General features: G+C 52.9%; 2 protein-coding genes across 3 annotated transcripts; both read left to right on the forward strand.

The window, feature by feature from the left end:
- The first annotated feature begins 4,187 nt into the window (after positions 1-4,187).
- Positions 4,188-7,616, forward strand: Klf1 (KLF transcription factor 1). 2 transcript variants are annotated; one of them, XM_027955354.3, is made up of 3 exons: positions 4,188-4,366; positions 4,975-5,806; positions 7,036-7,616. In XM_027955354.3, exons 1-3 carry the CDS (start codon positions 4,280-4,282, stop codon positions 7,209-7,211), a joined length of 1,095 nt encoding a protein of 364 aa, XP_027811155.2. In that variant the 5' UTR covers positions 4,188-4,279; the 3' UTR covers positions 7,212-7,616. The 2 variants fall into 2 exon arrangements, 1 of the variants encoding a protein (XP_027811155.2); XR_011704671.1 differs by lacking the exon at positions 4,975-5,806 and having other exon boundaries at positions 4,278-4,366; positions 7,036-7,126.
- A 694-nt stretch (positions 7,617-8,310) lies between these two features.
- On the forward strand, positions 8,311-10,576 carry Dnase2 (deoxyribonuclease 2, lysosomal). The gene is made up of 6 exons (XM_027955171.3): positions 8,311-8,525; positions 8,666-8,846; positions 8,939-9,017; positions 9,211-9,375; positions 9,463-9,660; positions 10,056-10,576. Exons 1-6 carry the CDS (start codon positions 8,431-8,433, stop codon positions 10,391-10,393), a joined length of 1,056 nt encoding a protein of 351 aa, XP_027810972.2. The 5' UTR covers positions 8,311-8,430; the 3' UTR covers positions 10,394-10,576.
- The last annotated feature ends 228 nt before the right edge of the window (positions 10,577-10,804 follow it).

Below are 10,804 nucleotides of genomic sequence, written 5' to 3' on the forward strand. Positions count from 1 at the left end.
GGGGATTGAACCCACACCCTCATGAATGCTAAACACTTACTCTACCACTGAGCAACACCCCTGCCCTTATTTCTGTGATCATATGACTGCTATTTGTGTATTAGTCTGTGGTTGTGTATCTGTATGCATCTGTGTGATTTGATCTGCATGCCGTTTTGTGTGGTTATGTGCCCAAGTGTGATACATCTGTGCCTAAGTGAGCAGCTGCACTCATTAGATCTCTTTTGTTGTTGTTGTGCTATGGATTAAACCCAGGGCCGTGTGCATGCGAGTCAAGCACTCTACCAACTGAGCTATATCCACAGCCTACTAGGTCTCTTTAAGAAGCATTTGTGTGTCATGCATTTGAATCTGGGAATTGAGTGCCTGACCATGTCCTCTGTCTTACAGTTACAGAGGATCGAACCCAGTGCCTCACACGTGCTAGGCAAGCGCTCTACCACTGAGCCACAACCAAAGCCCTGGAAAAGTTTGATGGTTCCTCAAAAGTTAAAAATGACCCAGCCAGCCAAATTACATGCCTGTGCTAATGAATTTTACACTTTAAAATGGTTAATGTGATGTGTATTTCATCTCAGTGAAACAAACTGATTGTGACTTGCCTGTTTACCAACTGAAGAAAGCCCAGAAAGCAGGAGGGCCTTGCTCAGTGTCACAGTGGGCCTAACCAGGGCCCTTGCCAACCACATTGACACTCTAGAGAGTGATGTTATTTGGTGGGCCCTGCTTCTCACATCATCTCTGACTTAGTGTGGGATTGTGTCTGAATGTGATCATTGGCCTGCCTATCCCCAAGTGTCTGGGGCCTACGTCCCCCTGGACCCTCCCACCTTCTGGGCCCTGCTCACTCTTTTTTTTTTTTAGAATTTTTTATAATATTTATTTTTTAGTTTTTGGTGGACACAACACCTTTTTATTTTATTTTTATGTGGTTCTGAGGATCGAACCCAGCGCCCTGTGCATGCCAGGAGAGCGCATTACCGCTTGAGCCACATCCCCAGCCCCCTTCTCACTCTTAATATCCAAATAAAATGGTTCCAGTCCTTCTTCCCACACAGCAGGAAATCCATCACTACCCTGAAATGCCTGGGATTCCACACAGGTCTCCTGGTCACCTCCCTCCTCCTGTAGCTAGTGGCTTCTCTCCTCCTTTCCACCAAAGCCTCCTTCCCTGGTGCTGGTATGGGCGTTGGAGTTCTCTGATGCTTGTTAGGGGTTAAGGAGCGATGACAACATACATGCTGGAAAACCCAAGTTGAGATTCTAACCTGGCTGCTCTAGGAAATCTATCATTCCTCCTGGCCACACACTCCAAGGAACTTTGTTTCCCAACCAGATGTCACCTAACCCCTAGACCCCTGTCTTCTTGCCTCATCTTGAAGAGCCAAACATGTCTGTGTAGTGCCTTATCTTAAACAGAGATCTCTCCCCAAGAGAAACTTTGCCTTCCTCTCCAGGAAACCACTCCAGTTACAATCAGTTTGTTTCACTGAGATGAAATACACATCACATTAACCATTTTAAAGTGTAAAATTCATTAGCACAGGCATGTAATTTGGCTGGCTGGGTCATTTTTAACTTTTGAGGAACTATCAAACTTTTCCAGGGCTTCGGTTGTGGCTCAGTGGTAGAGCGCTTGCCTAGCACGTGTGAGGCACTGGGTTCGATCCTCAGCACCACAGAAAAATAAATGAAGTAACATAAATAAATAAATAAATAAACTTTTCCAGCTGGGTGAGGTGGCACATACTTGTAATCCTAGCTACCTGGGAGGCTGAGGCAGGAGCACTGCAAGTTCATGAAAGCCAGCCTCAAGAACTTAGCAAGACTGTCTCAAAAAATAAAAAGGGCTGGAGATGTAGTTCAGTGTGTGGGGCTTTGGGTTCAATCCCCCACCACAAAACAAAATAAGCAAAAAGCACCTGTTTTCCATAGTGGCTGTACCACCAACAGTGTGATTTCCCACGGTTCTGATTTCTCCACGTCCTCACCAACACTTCCATTTTGTTCTTATAATTCTCTTTATTATCTAGTTCACAGTGTTGGAGATTAAATCAGGGCCCTCTGCATGCTATGCATGCACTCTGGTCCTGAGCTGCACCTCCAGCTCTATTATATTTTGAGATGGCATCTGGCTGTGTTGCCGAGGTTGGTCTCCAAGCCCTGGGTTCAAGTGATCCTCCTGCTTCAGCCTCCAAGTACCTGGGACTACAGGTGTGCACCACTGTGCCTGGCTATTTTCCATTTTTTAAAAATTACAGCCATCCCAGTAGTTGTACCAACCCTCCTTTTTGCCTTTCCCTTCTACCCCAGGGTATGCAAAATTTAAAAATTTTTTTTTATTATTAGTGTATGTGTGTGTGTGTGTGTGTGTGTGTATATATATATATGTATAAATTTAGAGACAGGGTGTCACTAACTTGCTTAGCACCTTGCCATTGCTGAGTCTGGCTTTGAACTCACAATCCTCCTGTCTTAGCCTCCTGAGCCACTGGGCTTACAGGTGAATGCCACCGCGCCCAGCTCTTTTTTTTTGTCTTTTTTGTGTGATGTGTTTATGGCACACTATGACTGGTCTGTGGTGACACATCCGTGTCTGGGTGAAGCTGTGTTCTGTATTAGGATGTTTGATTCCATGTCCCTGTGATTGTCTGTGCTTGGCTGCTTGCGCCCCCTATGGTTGGGCAATGGTAACTCTAAATTTGTGGCTACATATTGTGTCTGGGGCAGGTAGTGTGCTATTTAAAGTGCAGGTTTTGGGGAGGATGTCTGTGATTTTATGATGTATGGTTGTGTGCATGACTCCATCGCTATGTTTGTGAACAGCTGTGTGCAGCCACGTTTTATTTTTTTGTGTCTGAGGCCACCTCTGTTTTAGGGGGTTGTTCGACGTCAATAGTTATAATAACAACATACCCAGGAATCTCCGTGTGTCTACTTGGTTGTGGCCAAACTGTATCAGTGGAATTGTGTAACTGGGATTTTTTTCAGCACCTGTCATTATGAATTCTGCATCTCAGGATTGTGTCTGTAAATATTGTGCAATGCTAAGCAATATAGTATCAACAATTGTTTGCATAGCATTTACAGTGCATTAAGTATTATAATTAATCTGGAGATGATTTAAAGTATTTAAAGGCTGTGAGAAGATTCTATACAAATAGTGCCATTTTGTATAAGGGACTTGAACATCTGTGAATTTTAAAATCTGGGAGGGGGGTCCTGAACCAATCCCCTGTGGATATGGAAAGATGACTGTATATGTACAGAAACCCTACTTTCTGTGTGGTTTCCTGGACTAAGAGATCAGGAACTTGTGTCACTATGTAATTGCATGGCTATGTGAGCTAGGAACTGTTTCTGGGGCGTGAGGTTGTGTGCCTGTCCAAGCTCCCCAGGCACCAGAGTGGAGGCCTCTCTTGCAGAACCTCAGTGTGGTTCATTCATCGAGCAGTGGCCAGGCCCAGAGCCAGGGTTTGGGTCTCCTGCTTGATCCAACATCCCATCCCTGCCCCCATCACCTTGAAACAACTGTAACTGCACCAGCCTCCCCTTCCCCATAGTTCCATGCAGTGCCCACTGAGAGTCAGTGGTAGGCAATGGTTGGCTGATTGGCAGGGGCTCCCTCCCACCACAGGGTTCAGACCCTGAGAGCTCACATCCCAGTCAGTATGAAACCAAGCTAGTTTGCAGACCCACCCTCCAGCCCTCCCCCTCACTGGGGACACAGCTCTGGGTGTTCTGGGCCCCCACCTGATAGCAACCTCCGACATCTGGTGTGTCTGATAATGCCTGGCAGGGAGTTCGTGCCAAGTCCCGCCATCAGCACGGTTGCTGCTGTTTATTGGGGAGGGGAAGGGCTGCAGAGTCCTACTTGGGGAACAAGGGGGTCCCAGAGCCCCTTCCCAGAATATGCATTCTGTCACTTGCCCTTTCTCCAGAAAGGTAAACTGAGAGCAGGCCTCCAAGCTTCTCCCTTTTTGAGAACTCAGTGCCTCTTTACCCAACACCTGCACCCTCAATCCCAGGACCCCCCCAACCACCGACATCTGACTTAGCTTTGAAAACAGAATCAGTCTTTCAGGCCCAGCCCCAAACAGTAGGAGGTGAGGTCCGTTCCCCTGAAACAGTGACCCCTGCCTTGTCTGTGCCTTATCAAGGGCTGCAGCCAATCAGCTGAGGGCTGAGAGGAGCCCTCCAAGGGGCCCAGAGAGCCTCAGAGCCCACGAGGCAGCCAAGGGAGAGGAGGCCTGAGGTGCAGGGTGAGCACCAGCCAGCCATGGCCACAGCTGAGACTGCCTTGCCCTCCATCAGCACGCTGACGACCCTGGGCCCCTTCCCGGACACCCAGGAGGACTTCCTTAAGGTGGGGTCAGGTGGGATCCAGGTGGGCTGTCCACAAGTCAGTGCTGTGGCCACAGGTTTTTTTTTTTTTTTGGGGGGGGGGCGCGGTTAGGCCTGCATTTTGCCTTGGTATTCTCCTCCATCCAGGTCTAGGGGGTTCTGAGGTTTGGGATGGGGCCTATTTCTGAAATGGAAAACTGAGGTGTGAGCTGAACCCCTTGCGTGTTTAGGCTCAGAAGGACAGACAATGTCCCCGATATCAATTGGAAAGAGTAAAGCTATCTGGGGTTTTTCCAGGCCTTGGGACTTAATCTTATTAGGAGATGGGGAAGGAGAGGGAGGATCTGGGGGGCAACTGAGTCAAGGCTGGGTTTCCCCAACTCAGCTTCCCATCCCCAGTTCTACCACCCTTCCCCCATCCTGAATATGGCTGCAGATAAAGGAAGTCTTATCTTCTCTCTCCAGACAGACCTATGGACCTCTGTCTTTGGAGCTGAAGGAGAGTTAGGGGGGTAGTTTGGGGTATGACAGTCAGACAAGTCCCCTTTCAGAAGCCTCTGGCCAGCCACTGTCCCTGGGTAAAGTACCCCGGTGTCTGCTCAAGTCTCAAGCTGTGTGCTCCCTCTCCAGTGGTGGCGTTCCGAGGAGGCACAGGACATGGGTCCGGGTCCCCCCGACCACACGGGGCCACCCCTTTACGTGGGCATGGAGTCGGAAGACCAGCCTAGGGAGAATGAGGACAATGAGAAGGACGCGGCCGCCGACTGGGACCTGAGTCTTTTGCTCACCAACTTTCCGGGCCCGGAGCCGGGCGGTGAGCCCCGGACCTGTGCTCTGACGTCCAGTGAGGGCCCCGGGGCGCAATTCCCACCGCCGCCTGAGACTCTGGGCCCGTATGCCGGCGGCTCGGAGTTTTCGGCTGGGCTCTTGGGCTCCGAGGAGCAGGCAGGCTGGATTCGCCCTGCCCAGGGGGCGACAGCTCCCAACCCCTTAGTGGCACCAGCCCTGGCCCCGGCCCCGGCCCCCGAGCCCAAGACACTGCAGCTGCAGCCAATGTACCCAGGGTCAGGTGCGGGCTCCTCGGGTAGCTACTTCCCGCGAACCGGGTTTTCAGTGCCCGCGGCTCCGGGCGCCCCCTACGGGCTGCTATCGGGGTATCCCGCGCTGTACCCAGCGCCGCAGTATCAAGGGCACTTCCAGTTCTTCCCCGGTCTCCCGGCGCCTTCGCCTGCCCCCGTCGCGACCCCATCCTATCTGAATTGCCTGGGACCCGGGACGGTGGGCACAGGACTCGGGGGCTCCGCAGGAGACTCAGGAGTAACTACAGACGTCGCTCCATCAAAGCGCGGTCGGCGCCCGTGGACGCACAAGAGGCAGGCTGCGCACACGTGCGCGCACCCGGGGTGCGGCAAGAGCTACACCAAGAGCTCCCACCTGAAGGCGCATTTGCGCACGCACACGGGTAAGGGGGCGGGGCCCGGGCGCGCGGCCGGGTTAGAACAGGATCCCAGAGCAGAGCCCCGCCGCAGAGCGAGAAATTAAGAAGGGCGCGGGGGCTAAAGGCGAAGTGCAGGCCGGAGGGCAGGTTCTGGACGGCAGAGGCAGGGCTAAAAGCCGAGTCACAGCAAGGGGCGGGGCCGAGTGAGCGGGGAGGAGATCTGGAACTTCCCGGGCAGAGCCAGAGAGCACAGCACCAACGCTGGAGGAGGACCGGGCAGAAAAAGGGCCTGGAAAATTGGGGGAGCGTTTCAGTACTGGGGGCCGACTCGTAAGAGCTGCGCCAGGGCTGGTCGGAGGGGCAGAAGTCCGGACGAGGGGTGCAGCTAGAGGAGGGGCTGTGGGGAGGGTTCAATCTGGAATGCCAGAGCCACTGAGGCCATGGCCAGTGTTTCGGGCACGTGTTTGCTTGGTGTTGAGGCTGAACCAGACGCGTAGGAGGCGTGGCTAGGACCCAGCAGGATAAGATGGGTATAATCAGTTTCAGGGTCGACTCACTGAGGAAAGGCCTCGACATCCAAGCAGGTCTAGAGCGTAAGAGGGGAGAGCTGGGAGACAAAAGGCATAAAAAGGGACTGGGAATGTGACTCAGTGGAATGCTTAAGGCCTTTGCTGCAATTCCCATCACCACCACCACCACCAACAAAAACAACAAAAAAAAAAAAAGAAGAAGAAGAAGAAGTTAGGTCCCAGGAGTGATAGACAAGGGTTAGGCCAAGTGTATACTGTCCCTCAAGCGCAGCGAGGAGATCATAACCACTGGACACAAGGCCTGGAACACGGAGGTGAATTTCAGGGTTCAGACACCAAGGTCAGGGGCGAGGTTACACAGCTGCTAAGGGCTCCCTGGTGCAAGAAAGGGCCTGGACTATTGGAGGCAGGACAGAAGGACAGGGTTGGGGCTGTCCTAGGACAGGGTACTAGGGCATAGGAAGTGAGGACAATGTTGTAGGGTGCAGGCTTGTTCCCAGGAAATGAGAGAGTGTGTGAGCCAATTGGAGGTATAGAGGAAGAAGAAGGGTGCATACACCGCAGGCCCCTGAAAATGAGTGTTCCTTTAGTATTATACCCTAGATACCTCACTTGCCCCACCCTAGTTCTGGCCCAGGCTGAGAAAAGGGATGTTACCTGATGCAGCAGACCCAGGGACACGGTGGGTCAGACAGTGGCACTCACAGCTTCCTTGCCCCTTAGGAGAGAAGCCATATGCCTGCTCGTGGGATGGCTGCGGCTGGAAGTTTGCACGCTCTGATGAGCTGACCCGCCACTTCCGGAAACACACAGGACTGCGTCCCTTCAGCTGCCAGTTCTGCCCGCGTGCTTTTTCACGCTCTGACCACCTAGCCTTGCACATGAAGCGCCACCTTTAAGCCCTGCCTGGTACTTGGATCTTGCCGGGAACTGGGGAATGTAAAAAGTGGATCCATGCAGGGTTGTTTTCCCAAGGACAGAGGACCCTTGTTTGGACTCCACAAATCCACGGAAAGATCAAGAACTGACACAGACAAACCTAAGGGAGTCTCCAACCAAAGGGAGCCACACAGAAATATCTAACAGTCACACAGACCCAGCGCAACAGACCATCAAATAAATGGGACTCAGACCAGCTTGCAGGAAGCCCTGGACAGCGGGAGGTGGGTGGTGTGAGGTTTCCCAGAGACCCAGGGCCTGCAAGGGAGCTTCATGCCAATACTCCTGAAGCTCCACATCAGTTGGGAATGGTTATGGGTCCTATAAAAATGCCCTTCCTATATAAAGCTTCCTCGTTGACCTGACTGGATTATGAGGGTTGGAAGTTGGAAGGAAGTTGTACCACCAGAGGTGATATGGGGTGGGGGGTACACGTCCTCATCTAAACTTCGATATCCCCTCACTAACGATGACCTGGGCCTTCCGGGCACTGCAGGGCTTTGTCATCCCCTTTCCACTTCTAAGACTAAGCGCCGTCCTGTATCCTGTCTTGAGCTCTGGGGACATTCACAACGACAGTGTCCCTCCATTTAAGAATCCTCAGACTGGCCCCAAAACTTCATCACGATCCAAGGTGACTCAGCTAGCTGGGGGAGGGAGGGGGAGCCTGAGAAAACATGCAGAATGAAAACAGAGAAGAAGGGGAGTATCAGTCCCCTTAAGAGAACATAGGTGACAAGAGCTGGGCCTAACTTACAAGGCAAGAAAGTGGGGGAAACCCAAACTTGTGCCTGATTCAGATGCGGAAGCTAGAGAGGGTTCCAAAAGAAGAGTGGTCTGAGATTAGCCTCCCAGAGAGAAACCGGGGCGAGACTCCCACAGACGCCCCATCAGAGGCCGGGCACCGGACCGCCCTGCCCTAAGGGGGCGTGGCGAGAGGCGGAGTCTGCGGCCGAGGCTGGCCCTGTGGAGGGCGGGCCTGCGGGGAGGCGCCGCCTGGAGGGGAGCCCCGCCCTTGCAGGGGATGGGAGGCTGCCTTTTCAAATCACTGCGTTGGTTCTCAGAGGCGGAGTCTCCACCCTGGAGATGTTTCCGCCCAGGTTTGGGGAAGTGAGGGCCTCTAGGAACTTGTGACCGGGTTCCCCCCTGTCTCAACCCAGATTCCTCAATTCCAGCCCCATGGCAGCGCTGAATAGGCTGCTGCTGGTCGCTCTGCTGTGGGTCCCTGCCGGGGCCCTGAGCTGCTATGGGGACTCGGGGCAGCCTGTGGACTGGTGAGCCAGCAGGCCACGGGGCTGGGCGGGGGCAAGATGCGGGAGAGCCACCGGGAGCCTCTGGCTTGCTGGGTGGTTCCATGAAGCGTGGAGCTTCTTCTCTTCCCCTTCTCCTTTTCTGTGCCTTCCCCAACCTCCAGGTTCGTTGTCTACAAGCTGCCAGCCCACAACCACCCTGGGGATGCGGTCTGGAGGGGAATGCGGTACAAATACTTGGACGAGAAATCAGGGGGCTGGCGCGACGGCGTGGGGTCCATTAACAGCTCCACAGGGGCCGTGGGCCGCAGCCTGCTGCCGCTGTATCGTGGCAACACTAGCCAGGTGAACGATGCTGTCCGAACTTGGGTGTGAGACTCTAGGAGAGGCCCCGCCTGGGGGGAACCTTTAGGTTACTCCTCTCTCCCCCATCCCAGCTGGCCTTCCTACTCTACAATGACCAGCCGCCTGACTCCAGCATAGTTCAGGACTCTTCCAGCCGCGGGCATACGAAAGGTGAGTCCTGGTCTGGGAGCTAAGGAGGGGCCCTGTTTCCTTATGCATTTTTCCCAAACTAACATTTGACCTCATGGAGGGTGGGTATCTGTTCCCTGCCTACACCCTCTCCAAGACCCCATGCAAAATGCAGATAATCTTGCCTGAGGGGGAATACTTTGAGCAGTCCCCTGATCCCTTTCTTCTGGTTTAGGCGTCCTGCTCCTGGACCAAGAAGGGGGCTTTTGGCTGGTTCACAGCGTGCCACGTTTCCCTCCACCCTCCTCCTCTGGTGCATACAGCTGGCCTCATAATGCTCAAACATATGGACAGACCCTCCTCTGTGTGTCTTTTCCCCTTTCCCAGTTCTCAGAGATTGGTGAGTAGAGTTAGCAAGGTAAGTCTAAATTCCCGGATCAAAAGTTGGAATGATCAGCCTCACATTCCCTTCTTCCTTGTCCTCCAGGCGGGCAACTGACCTACACTTACCCCCAGGTCTATGACCACAAGCTGGATAGTGTCATTGCCCGGAAACTCCCCATCCTGGAGAAAGTGGTCAATGGCTCCCATGTTACCCAAGAACCCTGGAACAGCAGTGTAACACTCGTGACACAGGCAGGGACTGCTTTCCAGAGCTTTGCCAAATCTGGAAAGTTTGGAGATGGTAAGCCTTGAGGCTGAGGGGTGGTGTGTTCTTTGTGGAAGGGCAATCTGGTGTAGCCACGGCTTAGAACAAGCCAAGATCAGGTTTCTTTGGCAGCCATAATCACATGAGAGGTAAACAACCATCAGGGTTCAGATTTTGATTTCTGGCTGTGTGATGTGTGATTTCATCTGAGCCTGTTTTCTTGTCTGGAAATGGGAACACCGATGCCTACCTTAAAGCATGGTTGTGAATGAAGTGATGCACATAAAGTCTTTGGTAAGGGCCATGAATGTTAATGTTGTCATTCTTACAGTTGATGAGAATTGACAATTGAGCCCAGAGACAGGGAGTGACCTAGGGAATCGCTAGCATTGGCCCTGCCCCTGGCCATGTCCTCTTTCTATTTTCTGCAGACTTGTATTCAGGCTGGTTGGCCGCAGCTCTTGGCAGCAACCTGCAGGTCCAGTTCTGGCCAAATTCTAGAGGCACCCTGCCCTCCAACTGTTCAGGGACCCAACACGTTCTGGATGTGACCCAGATAAGCTTCCCTGGACCAAGTGGACCAAGCTTCAGTGCCACAGAGGACCACTCCAAATGGTGTGTGGCCCCAGAAGGGCCCTGGGCCTGTGTGAGTGACATGAATAGGAACCTCCGAGAAAAATATCGGGGTGGAGGCACACTGTGTGCCCAGCTGCCTGCCCTCTGGAAGGCCTTCCAGCCCCTGGTGGAAAACTGTGATCCCTGTAGCTAATAGAGCAGGGTCAGCAGAACAAAGAACTAAGGCTTGGGCAGTTTGGACTTGAGTTTGAATCCCAGTTTAGCCCCCTCCTAATTGTGTGACCTCAATTATGTGCCTTAGTCTACAAACCTACAAAATGGAGATTGTAACACGTGCCACTCAGGATTGTTGAATAAAAGGAAATCCTTTGGATGATGCTATTGACTTTTTCTTCAGGTAGGCATTAGGACACAGATTAGACACCCCATCCTCTTCTCTTCCTAAGGGTCTGGATACAGCTGGTGCATAAGTGTGCTACTCAAAATTCACCTCCCCTTTCCATGGTAGCCAGGACTAGAGTTCCACCTCCAAATGGGCACAGGGGCATGGGGGCTGGCACGTGTGTCTCCCTTGCCAGGGGAGAAAGGGTGAGCCCCAGAGAGC

The sequence above is a fragment of the Marmota flaviventris genome, chromosome 1 (genome assembly GCF_047511675.1).
Source record: "Marmota flaviventris isolate mMarFla1 chromosome 1, mMarFla1.hap1, whole genome shotgun sequence".
In the NCBI taxonomy this organism is placed as follows: Eukaryota; Metazoa; Chordata; class Mammalia; order Rodentia; family Sciuridae; genus Marmota; species Marmota flaviventris.

Coding starts and splice junctions, on each gene's coding strand:
- Klf1 (XM_027955354.3), top strand. CDS start 4,280: ATGGCCACAGCTGAGACTGCCTTGCCCTCCATCAGCACGCTGACGACC. Junction 4,367..4,974: donor CCCAGGAGGACTTCCTTAAG/GTGGGGTCAGGT, acceptor CTCCCTCTCCAG/TGGTGGCGTTCCGAGGAGGC. Junction 5,807..7,035: donor GCATTTGCGCACGCACACGG/GTAAGGGGGCGG, acceptor CTTGCCCCTTAG/GAGAGAAGCCATATGCCTGC.
- Dnase2 (XM_027955171.3), top strand. CDS start 8,431: ATGGCAGCGCTGAATAGGCTGCTGCTGGTCGCTCTGCTGTGGGTCCCT. Junction 9,376..9,462: donor TTCCCAGTTCTCAGAGATTG/GTGAGTAGAGTT, acceptor CTTGTCCTCCAG/GCGGGCAACTGACCTACACT. Junction 9,661..10,055: donor ATCTGGAAAGTTTGGAGATG/GTAAGCCTTGAG, acceptor TATTTTCTGCAG/ACTTGTATTCAGGCTGGTTG.